General features: G+C 53.6%; 6 protein-coding genes across 6 annotated transcripts; 3 read left to right on the top strand and 3 right to left on the bottom strand.

Moving 5' to 3' along the window:
- Positions 1 to 79: 79 nt before the first annotated feature.
- Positions 80 to 1,299, bottom strand: BDW47DRAFT_112266 (uncharacterized protein). The gene is made up of 4 exons (XM_024814135.1): positions 1,126 to 1,299; positions 838 to 945; positions 661 to 688; positions 80 to 549 (listed from the first exon to the last, which is right to left on the bottom strand). The coding sequence occupies exons 1-4, from the start codon at positions 1,206 to 1,208 to the stop codon at positions 526 to 528; spliced, it is 243 nt and encodes an 80-aa protein (XP_024668437.1). The 5' UTR covers positions 1,209 to 1,299; the 3' UTR covers positions 80 to 525.
- Positions 1,300 to 1,893: 594 nt separating this feature from the next.
- On the top strand, positions 1,894 to 4,085 carry BDW47DRAFT_77956 (uncharacterized protein). Its single transcript, XM_024819834.1, has 4 exons — positions 1,894 to 2,096; positions 2,156 to 2,275; positions 2,333 to 2,425; positions 2,486 to 4,085. Exons 1-4 carry the CDS (start codon positions 2,019 to 2,021, stop codon positions 3,566 to 3,568), a joined length of 1,374 nt encoding a protein of 457 aa, XP_024668436.1. The 5' UTR covers positions 1,894 to 2,018; the 3' UTR covers positions 3,569 to 4,085.
- Positions 4,086 to 4,561: 476 nt separating this feature from the next.
- BDW47DRAFT_120377 (ribosomal RNA-processing protein RRP9) lies at positions 4,562 to 6,486 on the bottom strand (the record flags this gene model as incomplete). The annotated part of the gene is made up of 2 exons (XM_024815478.1): positions 4,562 to 6,052; positions 6,118 to 6,486. The coding sequence occupies 2 exons, from the start codon at positions 6,484 to 6,486 to the stop codon at positions 4,562 to 4,564; spliced, it is 1,860 nt and encodes a 619-aa protein (XP_024668435.1).
- A 293-nt stretch (positions 6,487 to 6,779) lies between these two features.
- Positions 6,780 to 7,904, top strand: pre1 (proteasome core particle subunit beta 4). Its single transcript, XM_024814134.1, has 5 exons — positions 6,780 to 6,910; positions 6,967 to 7,124; positions 7,191 to 7,440; positions 7,502 to 7,625; positions 7,686 to 7,904. Coding segments are annotated over exons 1-5 (612 nt in total). The 5' UTR covers positions 6,780 to 6,908; the 3' UTR covers positions 7,764 to 7,904.
- Positions 7,905 to 8,135: 231 nt separating this feature from the next.
- Positions 8,136 to 10,036, top strand: BDW47DRAFT_129056 (ubiquitin carboxyl-terminal hydrolase family protein; the record flags this gene model as incomplete). Its single annotated transcript, XM_024816938.1, has 2 exons — positions 8,136 to 8,811; positions 8,871 to 10,036. 2 exons carry the CDS (start codon positions 8,136 to 8,138, stop codon positions 10,034 to 10,036), a joined length of 1,842 nt encoding a protein of 613 aa, XP_024668433.1.
- Positions 10,037 to 10,310: 274 nt separating this feature from the next.
- On the bottom strand, positions 10,311 to 13,331 carry BDW47DRAFT_112257 (uncharacterized protein). The gene is made up of 4 exons (XM_024814133.1): positions 13,201 to 13,331; positions 12,634 to 12,990; positions 12,331 to 12,566; positions 10,311 to 12,273 (listed from the first exon to the last, which is right to left on the bottom strand). The coding sequence occupies exons 1-4, from the start codon at positions 13,234 to 13,236 to the stop codon at positions 10,392 to 10,394; spliced, it is 2,511 nt and encodes an 836-aa protein (XP_024668432.1). The 5' UTR covers positions 13,237 to 13,331; the 3' UTR covers positions 10,311 to 10,391.
- Positions 13,332 to 13,381: the final 50 nt, after the last annotated feature.

The raw sequence follows: 13,381 nt of genomic DNA, 5'->3' as shown, positions 1-13,381 counted from the left end.
CTGTCAATAGTATTGATAGAAATAAGAACAGACTTGTATTCTACAAGGTTCCAGCTACAGACAGGTTCGACATGACGAGATACCATCATGCAATGGCATGGTAGACGTAATAAGACAGGATATATAAAGTACAAATGGTGAAGCGATGTCTTCGTAGTTACTGATAGTTCCAACCGGGACAACGCATACAGAAAGATAATAACCGCTAATGTTGGAGAGAAGTTCATAAAAAACCAAGATAACGCCGGATACCGACAATGGTAAGCCCATTGGTCACCCAGTGAATCATTCCCTCGTAAGTAGTCGGCCCATATGCCCAGGGATGACGCCAGCTGGGCCATGCTATCTACCCAAGTTCACAAGGGGGTGGGAGATCGAAAAGACTTTGAAGACTGTAGCTACTAGAGGGTGAAATGATTGCCTGTCCCTCTCACCCAACCCCACGACTGATCCATGAAGACTAGGCGAAAATGGTGGTAGCGAACCAATGCCGGCGTGATGCTTTACAAAGCCTGGGATGGGTTCTTAAGAAAACTTCTTTTGGGTCATCTGCTGGAATGTCAGAACTGCCGGTGAATTTGCCTGGGACAAGGTATGCGGCCAGGTGCATGCGGGATCCCGTCGAGGGTAGACAGGCAAGATAGCCTAGTGGACACCTACCCAATTCTTTTTACAATCCCGATAGGCCCTGCGTTCTCCAATTAGCCCAATTCATAACGAGACACAAAGCATAGTCCCGTATCTGGGTATAAGCCACGAAGACAGATACAGTATGTTTGTAGTAAAGTCCTGGCTACGACGAGGGCTCTTCGACCAAATAAAGGGGGAAAGACTCACTGAAAGTAATCGTGGCACATCTCACGATCAAAAGCATTGCGCTTCATACATTTGAGACTCCGATCTGCAAAGTCCTGGCATGGATCATAGTATTCGCTTGCAGATTTACTATGGAGAGAGAGTATATTAGCTTGGATACTGTACCCTGCGGGGAAAAGAAAAGTATAAAATTGAGAAAAAGAAATAGAAGAAATATCAGCAAATCAAGAGATGAATCAACTGATTGATTTCTCCACCCGTATCAAAGCCAGGCGCTAACAATCAAGGTAGAGTGGCCGAGGCGCTTACTTGGAGAACTTCCTTTCCGTCTTGTCCCAGGAACCGCCCTGTTCGGGCTGGGAAGATGGATTCTGAGTGGATTGAGATGACATGTTCTATAAAACTGACAGTAACACGTCAGCGAGAGTGATTTTTGTGGCTAAATCGCAAACGAAGGAGGACCGTGAGAGTGACCATGAAGGCATTCGATGCGACTCCGGGATGAGGAGATTCCGCCAGGCTTGGCGTGGAGACTCGGCGATCAAGCATTGCTGAGTCAGATGCATACTCATTCTTATCCTATTGATCCTATATATCCACGTGTATTATTGTTTGATACTTTGGACAATATCTTCCTGTACGACAGTCAATTTCCAGAGAAGATTGGATCGCAGTATTTGATATCTCCCAGGTTATTTCCCAGCTATAGAAAGTACACCAAAAAAGGAAATAAGGCAGGCAAAGTATTCGTACCTGACCATGTTTGTCTGGTTTGACTACTAATTTTTTTGCCGGGACCCACCGCGCGCCGCCTTGTCGATCGATGGAGCGCCCATTATTGCTTCATTGCTCACTCGTCTATTCTTACTTGCTTCATCGGACCGCTGGAGTTTTCTTGCGGATATTCACTTCTAGACATATACGTGACCTGACTGTTTCCCTTCACTTGTGATCAGTTGTTGGAGTGCTCTTTGGGTGAAGTATCTTGTTGAAACGTCTTCACCCCCACCCCCTTCGGAATTGGCCTCGAGCCGCTCGCGTCATGCCGACCTCTGTCGCGTTTCCTTGAAGGAAGTCGACTCATCTCGTTCACCACAGTATAAGACAAGACTTCTACTATCGTATCTTGCTTGGAACTACCGGCTTTCACTCTTCTACGTATTCGATATCGCCCTCTGAATCCATCCAATCATTCTGCGCAAATGTCGAGGCCCGCCGCTGGCGCGAATGGCGCCACCGCTGGAAAGGCTGCCGTTGGGCCGGAGCATGACGCCTCGGGAGTGAGTTGGTCCTGAACTTGTCACGCGTGAAGATGATGCTAAGATGGTATGGTACCTAGCTCTCTCAGACTTTACAGGGCCATATCGACGATATCCGATCCCTTATACAGTGTGGCATCTGTATCCGACCACTCTACGAACCCTTCACCCTTGCCTGTGGGCATACATTCTGTTACAGCGTCAGTCCTATACGGTCCCCGAAAACGATCTTGAACCATGGCTGATCCATCCAATAGTGTTTAACCTCATGGTTTGGGACCGGGAGGTCTAACAAAACATGCCCCGATTGCCGGTCTCCCGTGAAATCGCAGCCGGCACCTGCTTACTTGGTTCGCTCTTCCTGATACCTCTCTATGAAGAAAGGGTTTTCTAACTCGAATATTACATAGGTCCGCGCAGTCGTTCAGCTGTTCACGAGCCGACCGGAATTACTAGAAAAGGGCGAGACCACCGCCGAACACGGCAACAACCAACGAGCAGAAGCAGATCGAGTGGAGGTGGACAAGAAGAATGCACATCCGCGGGAAGGTGGGCTGTTTCGGGGCACATTTAACAGGGGGAGGCCATCGGCACAGCCCATCGTGGATCTTGAAGACAATGTCATGCGATGTCCTGTCTGTTCGTGGGAACTCGAGGAGGATTCGGCTTGCGAGCAATGTGGATATCGCCAGAATGACGACTCTGTGTCGGATGTGAGCGATTACCTGAGCGATTCGGAGCTGAATTCGGAGATGACCGACTACATGGACGACGAACTGGAGGACGGCTTTGGCGAAATGGATGATTTCGCGTGGAACGGGCTGTATGACGGAATCCCCGTGGAAGCGTTGTCTTTCGACATCCCTCACCAGCTGTATGGCTTACACAGGAGTCAACACCACCCCATTGTGTCGCATCGCCCCGCACCCTTTGGATACATACCCGAGAACCATCACCATCACTGGCCCGGTGATTCGGCGTCTTCCGCCATTCAGGACAGCGAAGATGATTCGGATGAGGATGACACCGACATGGATTCGTTCATTGACGACGACGAACACTTCGACGACTACGGCACCGGGTCGGATCGGTCGACAGTCGTTGGAGGTCCTGACCGCAGCACGCAAGATCACCACGATGACCCCCACAGCGGCACCGAGGGCTCCGTGGCAGATACATATGGCGGCTTGAGTGAATTAGAAAGCGAAGAGGATGACGAAGACGAGGAAGAACAACCTATTCGCCCCGCTACCGGTGCGATTCGACGTCGGCGAGTACCGACGATCCATATCCCCTCCAGCTCCCCGCGTAGGCCCAGCGCCCACCTCGCGGCTGACTCGTTCTTGGATTCGATTCTCCGACAGAACCGTCGGCCTCAACCTTCACATTCGACCGGATCGTCTGTTAACGACGCGATTAGTTTAGAGGACGACTCGGACGAAGGCCCGGTTGGGCCAACGCGGAGGGCGCGGGGCAGGGGCAATCGCTGCTGATGCTTCACGTTCAGTTTTCAGTGACATGAAGTGGACGACCTTTATTTCTTCTCCAGTTCTATTAGCGAATACTACCAAATCCTTATGATATCCACCCCGACGGCCCAGACTGGCCAAGCACAAGGTCCTCCGTCATGGCTCACCATTTTCAATGGAACCTCTTGATGTGTCTTACTGCTATGTCGATGTTGGCTCAAGGCAGGCAGAGAATAACCGTTTCCCTTGATTGAGGAAGGACAACACTGGTGTCACACAATATAATACCCCCTAACCGTCCACGGTGTAAATTCTGCTTTGCCTTTTTTTTTCATTGGTCGAGGGTCTTGCCTGTTCCTCGTTTGACCACGGAGCCATTACTTTTTTTGCTTTATTGCGATCACACTGGGATGCATGTACTACCAATCCAGCTATGGAATCAGTCGTACCTAGATTATCTATTCCGGGGGGTACCTCTAGCTACTTAGTGATTTGAGAACCAGTCCAGTCGCCCATAATAGCGTCGTGGTGCTGGCCATCTATCTATAAACGTCGTAATACCCTATCCTCAAACAAATCGCAGGAGTAAAAGAGCCCAGTCGATAGACAACTTACAGCTTCCTGCTGAAACACAACCTACATCACTAGCTAAGACGTCTCCACAGTCACAGTTAAGTATTTGAATTGGGAAAATGCAGAAATATATACAGGGACAGGCTGAAACAAAGCACCAAATAGAAAGAGAATAGGACAAGAAAAAAGAAAGAAAAGTCGCACTGTGTAAAGCAATCCGTCTGATGCCAGAACTTTTGTTTTTTTCTCTTTTATATCGTCAAAGCAATATGCAAAGAACCCCCCACCCACCGGACCCCGGGAATAAGATACAGTTGTAATGTAAGATAGGTAAGGTAGGTAGTTAAGTGAAGGAGGGACGGATGGATGGATGATGAATTACAGACGCCGCGTCACAAACCATTCGTTTGTTCGTTGCATGTCCCTCCCGACCAAGCGAGGTGATTACGCCTCGCGTCGATTAGGTAGTTGGGATAGCATGGGCACTTCGAACACGATGGCTCCGTTGCGGCCCTCGGCTGCTGGTCCTTGGTTGTAGTTGTTTGCGAAGCACGACCAGCGGCCTAGTCGGTGCTCCTTGCCCACTGCTGCCACGATGCAGAGACCGCGAGGCTCGGGCTCGGGCTCGGGCTCCGAGGACTTGGACTTGGGCTTGGACCCGTTCGATGAGTCGTTGGGTTTGGCGGTGTCGAGACGGCGCTCGAAGACGGCGATGTCGTTGACGACGCCCTTGATCAAGGGCTCGGGTTCCCCGGCCTGGCTCGCGTCCACGGCCATGCGGTCCGCGTCGCCGGAGGGAGTGTCCGAGGCGAGGGTCTGGTTGAGCTGGGCGGATGGGTCGTCGGAGGCCGGCGCGCCGACGGGACCGAGTGCGTGGAGCGTTCGCTTGTCCTCTGATACCTTCCACGCGCGGATGAAACCGTCCCAGCTGCCGCTCAAAACGATGTCCGTGCCTGGGACAGTGGCCAGGGCGGTGATCCAGCGCGGCGTCTGTCGGAGGTGACGGGAGTTGCTGGCCGCTGTCTCTGGGTCAACCTCCGGGGAGAGCTCGTCCAGGGGGGGGATGGGATCGAGTCCGTGGGCAAGATGGACGGTGTAGAGCGGCTTCTTCTTGTACATGCTCCAGAGGCAGATGGACCCGTTATCCGAACCGGTCACGAAGTGGCTGGGGGGCAACGGGGCCACGCAGTCCGTGTTGTTCTCCTTGTATGCGTCCTTATTGGAACCTCCACGGAAGATCAATTGCGACTCTTCCAATACTTTCCACAACCTCGTCGTGCGATCACGCCCCCCAACGCTGACGCACTGGTCCAGCGCCATCGCGCCCACGGAGACGACATGGTCCTGATGGCCGAATAGCGTCTCCAGGTAGGCATGACCGGCCGAGCTCAGGGACCACGTTTTGATTGTCCGGTCGAACGATCCCGTGAATAATTGCTCTCCGGAGCTCATGGTGGAGATATTCCGGGCGAACGCGAGCCCACAGACAGCATCACGGTGTTGCGTGAAGGTCTTCGTCGGCGTCAGCGTCGCGGCGTCCCAGATGATCAATTTCCCGTCTTTTCCACCAGTAGCCACAAACTTTCCCGATGGCGAGACCGCCACCGACAGGATGCTCTTGGTGTGGCCGTGCTCTCCCCTGCTTTCGGCCACCTTTTGCAGTCCACGCGTGAAGCGGACCTGTTTCGGCTTTGTCCGCTGCGGTCTGGGCGGGCGTTTCGACTTCATATCCTGACCATTGGCTGTTGACGTCGGGTTCGGCTTCGCCAGTTCCCATTTGATCAAGGTTCGGTCCTTGGAGACAGTGTAGACGTAGGGCGCGTGGACGGCAACAGACGTAGTCGTTTGGGTGTCGGCCCGGAAAAACGAGCTGGAGGCGTTCGAGAAGGCCAGGTCCGAGGCGATCTGACGGTAGACCCGTCCTTTGAATTCGTCCTATTGCTGGTCAGCTGTGACTGATCCTGGGTCAAGAAAAATCGAGGTCTCCGCGCAGCACATACCACATCCTCCTTCAACCGTTCCGCGATCAAATCCCGATCAATCTCTGCCGCATCAAAGCCGTAATCATCCACCTCGTCTCGCACATTGTCCAGGTATCTCTCTGCCAGCTTCAACCTCCGATCCGCGACCGTTTCTCCCTCGTCCGATTCCGCGTCGCTTTCCTCCTCCGAGACGCCGGACGCTATGCTCCCATCCTCGTCGATATCGCTCCCCGAGATGGACTCTTCGCGCTCTCTCGACTTTTTGCTTCCTTTGCCACCGGCATCTTTTTTGGCATCCACTCCTCGCTTCTTCGTGGCGGGGGCTCCAACGCGATCCTCTCTCTTCCGCTTCCGCTGGGATGCGGGCAAAGTGAAAAACGACGACATCTCCCGGTTGAGACTATCGATACCCAGTAGTATATCGATTGGAGAAATCAAATATGAAGAAGGGGGGAACCGAAGGAGATCTCCAAAGAATTGAAGCCGGACGATAATGATGCAGACCCGCAACAATCTTCTGCTCGATACTTTTTTTCTGCCGGGTGGACCGTGCAGGCGGACAGCCAGAACACGCTCTAACCTATTCCGGTTAGTGACTGCTCATCCATGGCTGACTCAGCGAGGGCAGCTCTCCGCCTCAGGCAGCTAAGCTTCAGGCAGTCAAAGCTCCGCGCGTGTTCGTCATCTTCGAGCTCCTCACCTTCTTGTCGCTGTCAATCCCACCCACTTCTCTGTCCCATCATCGCCCTCCACTCCATTACTCCTGTTTCTTGTCTTGTACCGACCTTTCGCTTTCTATCACTGCAGATATGTGAGTGTCTGGGGACCCTTGATAGTCGATGGAACCCGCTAACGGACTGCCTGCAGGGAGGTCCTTCTCGGCATCACTGGCAAGGACTTTGTCCTTCTGGCAGCGTCTAAGGCTGCCATGAGAGGCCCGACAATTCTGAAAGCGACGGATGATAAGACACGACAGCTGAACAAGAACACGCTGATGGCGTACTCGGGAGAGGCGGGAGACACAGGTCCGTAGAGGCACTGTCAAGACATCAAGACATCGAGACACAATGACTAACAGCGGTCTGGAACAGTGCAATTTGCGGACTACATCCAAGCGAACATCCAACTATACACGATGCGAAACGATACCGAACTGGGCCCGGTTGCGGTCTCCAACTTTGTGCGAAGCGAGCTGGCCCGGAGCTTGCGATCTCGGAGTCCCTACACGGTGAACCTGTTGCTCGGCGGGGTGGACCCCATCTCGCAGGAGCCTCATCTGTACTGGGTCGACTATCTGGCTTCGCTGGCTCCGGTACCATATGCCGCTCACGGTTATGCCCAGTAAGCTTGCTCCCAACAAGACCACCATCTGGCGCCGGAGAATGCTAAACGGGGATTGTAGATACTACTGTTTATCGACCCTCGACAAACATCATCACCCTGACATCAACCTCGAGCAAGGCATGAAGCTCCTCGAGATGTGCACGGATGAACTGAAGCGCAGACTTCCAATTGACTACAAGGGGGTATGATATTCCTGACGCTCACATCCCTACATTGAATGATGGACTAACGGTTGCCCTCAGGTTTTGGTGAAAGTGGTGACCAAGGACGGTGTGAAGGAATTAGATTTCGATAACGATCGTATTGTCAAGAGCGCTTAATGAGGGGTTGTATCATACCACTGTTTGTCTTTTGTTTTCGGTTTCAACGGGACTTGGTTTTCAGACGATCGGTTGCATGCTAGTTCTTCCCCACGATGCTGATCGGCAAGTAGTGTCTCGTCCCGATTCAATGAATCCAAAAGAGATTCAATAGGGATGATTCTTCCAAGAAGCCTGATCCAGTGGTGGTGACACTTGTAGTCGTACTCGTAATATGGAGCGAGTAGAGTAGTGGATGAGGCGATGACGCTGTCTGCGGCGGGTGTTTGACGGGTTTGCATCCCTCCGCCTCTCCCATCGCGACTTTCACCTTCACGGACTCGCCGCATCCCCGACCACTACGCTGCCCGCGATCATCCCCGACCAGTTATCATGTCGAAACGACCAGCAGATGCGTCACTTGAAGAAGAACCTCCAGTAGGTTCTCCCGTTTCGAAAAAGCCCCGGGTAGAAGACGATGTCCCCGAAGGCGACGATGCGCGCCGAGAAGCTCTCCCGTTACGCCGGGCCAACGCCCACCAGTGGGAGCAAGATGAGCGGAATGGAAACGATATACTCGCAGCGGCGGATCAAGAAGCAGAAGAACTAGAAGAAGGGGCCCGGGATGACGGGGCTGGGCTATCGGATGAGGACGACGACCGACCAGCGATCGCGGCGCCGAAACGCCAGAACGCACCCATGGAAGGCTACGGGGATTTGTACCTCGATACGATCAATCGCGGCGTGCTCGATTTTGACTTCGAAAAACTTTGCTCGATCAGTCTGTCCAACATCAACGTGTACGCGTGTCTTGTCTGCGGGAAATACTTTCAAGGCAGAGGCCCCAAGTCGCACGCCTACTTCCACGCCCTGGACATTGGGCACCATGTCTTCATCAACATGGGATCCAAGAAAGTTTTCGTTCTCCCGGAGGGGTACGAGGTTAAGAATAAGAGTTTGGATGATATTAAATATGTTGTCGACCCCCACTACGGCAAGGACTACGTCTCGAAACTGGACAAAGAGGCCCACGACTCGTTCGATCTCGCAGGCAATCGCTACAGACCAGGTAAGGTTTCCCTCTCTCTTTTCCTCATGGTAGCTGGGATTGACCGGGTTGCTCTCTAGGTTTCGTGGGTATGAACAATATCAAAGCCAACGATTACTTGAACGTAGTGGTCCAGCTGCTGGCCCACGTCCTCCCCATTCGCAACTACTTCCTTTTACATGAGTTTCCCGCTCTAGGGACACCGCAACTGGCGCTCCGCTTTAGTACGCTGGTGCGCAAGCTATGGAATCCCAAGGCATTCCGGTCTCACGTCTCACCGCACGAGTTGCTGCAAGAGATCGCTCTCCGGTCCTCGAAGCGTTTCACGCTCACTCAGCAGTCGGATCCCGTCGAGTTCATGTCCTGGTTCTTGAATAACCTGCACCTTTCCCTCGGGGGCTCCAAGAAACCGTCGAAGACGCCTACAAGTGTGGTCCAGGCCGCCTTCCAAGGTCACCTTCGGATCGAAAGCCAGGCGATCACCGCCCATTCCGATACCCAAAACGCCCGTCTGGTCTTCACCGAGTCCGGCGACATCAAGAGCCAGACCACCCCCTTTCTGATCCTCACGCTGGACCTCCCCCCAACGCCCCTCTTCCAATCCTCCAACCGAGAATCCATCATCCCCCAGGTCCCCCTGACCACCCTGCTAAACAAGTACAATGGAATCAGCGCCTCCGAGAAACTCTCCGACCGAGTGCGCCACCGCCTCCTACACCCTCTACCCCCCTACCTCCTCTTCCACATCAAGCGCTTCAGCAAAAACCGCTTTGTCTCCGAACGAAACCCCACAATCGTCACCTTCCCCTCCCCCAACAATCTAGACATGTCCCCCTACGTGGAGCCGAACCCGAACGTCTGGCCCCCAGGCGAACCGATCATGTACGACCTCGTCGCCAATATCATCCTCGACCCGGCCGTCGCCGCACCCGGCGCCACTGAAGACGCAGCAGGCAAGGGCGTCAACGCCGCCTCGGGCGCCGCCTCGACAGGCGCAGGCGCGGGCAACGAGAAAGTTTCCTGGCTCGTCCAACTCCACGACAAGGCTATCTCCGCGGAGAGCGCGCGCCACCAGGGCGAGGGCAAGGGCGACCAGCGCGGTGCAGAGTGGTTGGAGATTCAGGATCTGTTTGTAAAGCGCGCGGAGAGCGAAACGCTGTTCACCCGTGAGGGTTACCTCATGGTTTGGGAGCGCCGACGGGTCCCTGGGATGTCCAATCGGCCTGGGAAGGCCGCTGCGAAGTGAGCTTCTGAATGTATGAGTGGATGCGGTGGAATGTAGGGCATTCTCAGATAACTTTGTCATCTACACCGTGTATTGAAATGTAGCATGGAGTTTTGTATAATTAGAGTTACGATGATGATTCGACTGATTCTTTGGTTTTTCTTTTGCCCTGTTTTTCTTTCATTCGCTTTTTGGGGGGCGGTTCTTGACTAAGTATCTCCCATGTACGAAGAGTGGATCGATTAGAAAAGGTTCTCGCGCTGATTTTCTTTACTATGGACCAGGTCGTCATATGGGAATTTTAGCTACGGGGCATAAATCCGATGTAAACATTAATGTATATGACCGCCCAATTCGATGACTACTACCTGTCTATTCACAAAGTCCCCCACCCGCAGAATTTCCTCCCAATCTTAATGGCCGAACCGGATATAATTCCCCAGACACTGGCATTGACAGCTGCTTGGATGCCGAGCATCAGAGTCATCTTGCCCAGGTATGTCAGTTTGTCAGTCCGAGGACCACCGCCACCCCACATACCCAGGCCGCGGACATTCGCGAGCTGAGTAGCTGGCACGCCCGTAGAAGACAGGTAGGACGATGCCAGAGATCGAAGGTATAAGGATTCGAGGGGGAGGAAGAGGACAGTGGTTATCATGGATGCGAGGTGGGAAGCTAGAGAGTCGACGGGGTGAGAGGAGAGAATGGTCACCCGGTGGGCTGCTGAAGCTGAGCCGGTTGTTGTTGTCATTGGCGCTTCCCTGACGGCTGTATCTGATATGCCTTGCATCAGTTCCGAGTCGAAATCGTTTTCGAGGGTTTGCACGATGTCGGGGGGTGGTTCCTGCGTATCATCTTGGATTGGCTCTTCAACGCTATCGGGTAGGATGTTGGAAGGGTCCAGGATGGACTCTCCGAGATGGAGATCCCCAGTCGGGGGCTCCGTGTTTGCTATTTGTGGTTGGTCTTCGGCCTCAACTGCAGGCGTAGGCGCGATGTCTCCAGGAGTAGGAGACAGCCCCGGAGTCAGGTTTGAAAGCCCATCGCTGTCTAGGGTGTCAGAGTTGACGATCGTGCTGAGATTTTGCCCTTGGTTTGACAGCAGAGTATCTAAGAACTCGGAGATTGACCGCCGGTCTGCCGGTTCCCCCTCGGATGTGAGTTGTTCAATCTGATTACCGGTCCTGGGGTTCAGTTGACCGTGGTTCTGCAGGTTGCGGCTTCCGAGCAACTCGAGTTGCATGGTAATCACATCGGAGTTCTGATGGATGAGCGACGCTCGAACGCGGGGCGAGGTCGGAGACGAGGTTTCCGGGGAGGACGGTCGGGAGAACAGCGTGTTAGAGCGGGAATGGCGCCGAGTGTCCGTGTTGTGACCATTCCCCGGTCTTGTTTCCGGTTCGTTTGCCGAAGTGGAAGACTGGCCCGCCGTAGGGGGTGCGGCTCTTGTCCGATCTAGAGGAGGCATGCCGGTGAAATCCTCGGCGCTCATCTCCGCAGGGGAATGGGAGATTCTATCCTCTTCATGCGGAAGAACGCGGCTCCCGCCGAAGTCGACCCCTGAATCCGGTGATTGAACAGTGGCTGGGGTCTGTGGCGAACTAGTGCGTATGGCTGCGAGTTCTGGGAGTTGATGCTGTGGAGGCGTCGACTGCTCTGCCCGATGAACTGTAGCCTGGAGCTCGTTCCGCAGTTGTTCAATATTCGGCGGCAAAGACTCTGACAGCTGTCTATGGCGGGCGTCTGCTGCCTGTTCCAGCGCACGTATTGTTCGCTGGGACTTGAAGCCCACCCACGACAGCGCCCAGTCTTTCAGGAAGCTGATCTCATACATGACATCTTCCAAAAGTGTGAGTGAGTTGCGACGGTTTTCTTCTTCGGATCGGCGCCCAAGCGTTGGCACCATCCAATCAATAAGATCATTGTCGAAGGCCACCTTGATGGAGAGCTCGTCCGCCAGAGTCGGCTTGGGCAGTCGGCGACGGATCAGACGATAGAGCCGTATCTCTATGACAGGTCGAAGGTACACATAGAGATACACCAGGAAGGACGGGGTCTTGACGAGATGCAGAGCAAAGCTGGCCAGCGATGTCGGCGAGAAGTCGGTTGGCAAGGAGGGAAATTGCATGGGGGCGAATTCTCCAAATGGGATGAGAAAATGGAGTCCTGGCAGCGCGTAGGGATGGACAAGGTGAAGCGATTGTAGGAGAGAGTACATGTACGTCTGGATCGCCATTATAAGGAGCGTGCCTCGGGTCCTAGAGCAAGGTATAAATAAGTACACGGGGTCACTTGAAAGACTTCAGGTTCCATACGCAGAATGTAGGAAGGTGAAAGACGATCGCACCATCTTCGACCATATGTCATCACCAGGGAAGCGATTTTGCAAGGACGAAATGAAGCGCTCGAGCGGATGGTGTCGGCAGATGGATAAGCATGTCGAGATTGCCCAGGCCGGAATGCCAGCGAAGTAGAAGCCCACGATACCCACGGACGCTCGCTCACGCCGGAGTATGTTCATGAGTGGCTCATGTGTATAACTCCGAAAAGTCTACAACAGCGATGCGATTAGCCTTTGTGTTTTGTTGCAAATATTCGAGACTGCAAGCAAGGCTCACCTGTATGCGGCCGGCGAGAGACGAGGTCCACCACGACCCCAGAAAGACTGACACTTGGTCCAATGTCGCCATGACCAGACCATAGTCATTCTCCGCGGCTATCATGTCGACCTTCTGCTGTTCACTAGGCCCACTGGCCTTTGCATCCTCGCTGACGACAATCCCCATCGTTGAAAGAATGTCATTTTTGGCTCTCCGAAGCTCTCGCCCAAATGACTTGGACTCTGGATTGACCGGATGGCCCCGGTCATCGTAATGTTGAACATAGTCATCCGCGTGAATTCCGGAGTCCGTGCGGTACGTCGTCCTCACTGTCGACCCTTCTGGGCGCTCCGGGGCTTCATAGGGCGATCGGCCCTTGAGATCGGTTAGCTCATGGACCCAGTTTCTGTCATTAGCGATGAATGCGCGGCGGACACGAGATCCAGTACATGCGAGTAACTATCCGATATTCCCACAGTACGATCGAAACGAGTGGACGTCTAACAGACCGACACACGTCCACGATGGGCGAGCCGAGTATAGATAGGAGAGTGTGGAGATTCGGAGTGGAGGGTTGAAGCCTACCAAAGCCAGCCTGTTCAAATACGCCTGTCGCCCCATGGCGCGGCTCCACTCAAGGATTGACACTCAAAGACCGTTACGGCATGATTCAAAATCCGTATGGAGCAGTCCAGCAACTGATAGAGACGATGAAGATCAACGACATGGAGAGATATGGAGGAATGACGGAAAGCCGACTCACGTG

The sequence above is a fragment of the Aspergillus candidus genome (genome assembly GCF_002847045.1).
Source record: "Aspergillus candidus strain CBS 102.13 unplaced genomic scaffold BDW47scaffold_63, whole genome shotgun sequence".
Classification (NCBI taxonomy): Eukaryota; Fungi; Ascomycota; class Eurotiomycetes; order Eurotiales; family Aspergillaceae; genus Aspergillus; species Aspergillus candidus.
The sequence above is the reverse complement of the archived record's forward strand: the minus strand, read 5'-3'. Positions and strand labels throughout refer to the sequence as shown.

What these genes read in the sequence shown, in the direction of transcription:
- BDW47DRAFT_77956 (XM_024819834.1), top strand. Translation starts at nt 2,019, where the DNA reads ATGTCGAGGCCCGCCGCTGGCGCGAATGGCGCCACCGCTGGAAAGGCT. An exon ending in CGGAGCATGACGCCTCGGGA is followed by an intron (nt 2,097 to 2,155) that starts GTGAGTTGGTCC and finishes TATGGTACCTAG; the next exon opens with CTCTCTCAGACTTTACAGGG. An exon ending in AGCCGGCACCTGCTTACTTG is followed by an intron (nt 2,426 to 2,485) that starts GTTCGCTCTTCC and finishes AATATTACATAG; the next exon opens with GTCCGCGCAGTCGTTCAGCT.
- BDW47DRAFT_112266 (XM_024814135.1), bottom strand. Translation starts at nt 1,208, where the DNA reads ATGTCATCTCAATCCACTCAGAATCCATCTTCCCAGCCCGAACAGGGC. An exon ending in ATGTGCCACGATTACTTTCA is followed by an intron (nt 689 to 837) that starts GTGAGTCTTTCC and finishes TGGAGAACGCAG; the next exon opens with GGCCTATCGGGATTGTAAAA. An exon ending in GGGATTGTAAAAAGAATTGG is followed by an intron (nt 550 to 660) that starts GTAGGTGTCCAC and finishes ACATTCCAGCAG; the next exon opens with ATGACCCAAAAGAAGTTTTC.
- BDW47DRAFT_112257 (XM_024814133.1), bottom strand. Translation starts at nt 13,236, where the DNA reads ATGGGGCGACAGGCGTATTTGAACAGGCTGGCTTTG. An exon ending in ATTTGAACAGGCTGGCTTTG is followed by an intron (nt 12,991 to 13,200) that starts GTAGGCTTCAAC and finishes ACCGATCTCAAG; the next exon opens with GGCCGATCGCCCTATGAAGC. An exon ending in TTCACCTTCCTACATTCTGC is followed by an intron (nt 12,274 to 12,330) that starts GTATGGAACCTG and finishes ACCTTGCTCTAG; the next exon opens with GACCCGAGGCACGCTCCTTA.
- pre1 (XM_024814134.1), top strand. An exon ending in GCCGCTCACGGTTATGCCCA is followed by an intron (nt 7,441 to 7,501) that starts GTAAGCTTGCTC and finishes CGGGGATTGTAG; the next exon opens with ATACTACTGTTTATCGACCC. An exon ending in TTCCAATTGACTACAAGGGG is followed by an intron (nt 7,626 to 7,685) that starts GTATGATATTCC and finishes GGTTGCCCTCAG; the next exon opens with GTTTTGGTGAAAGTGGTGAC.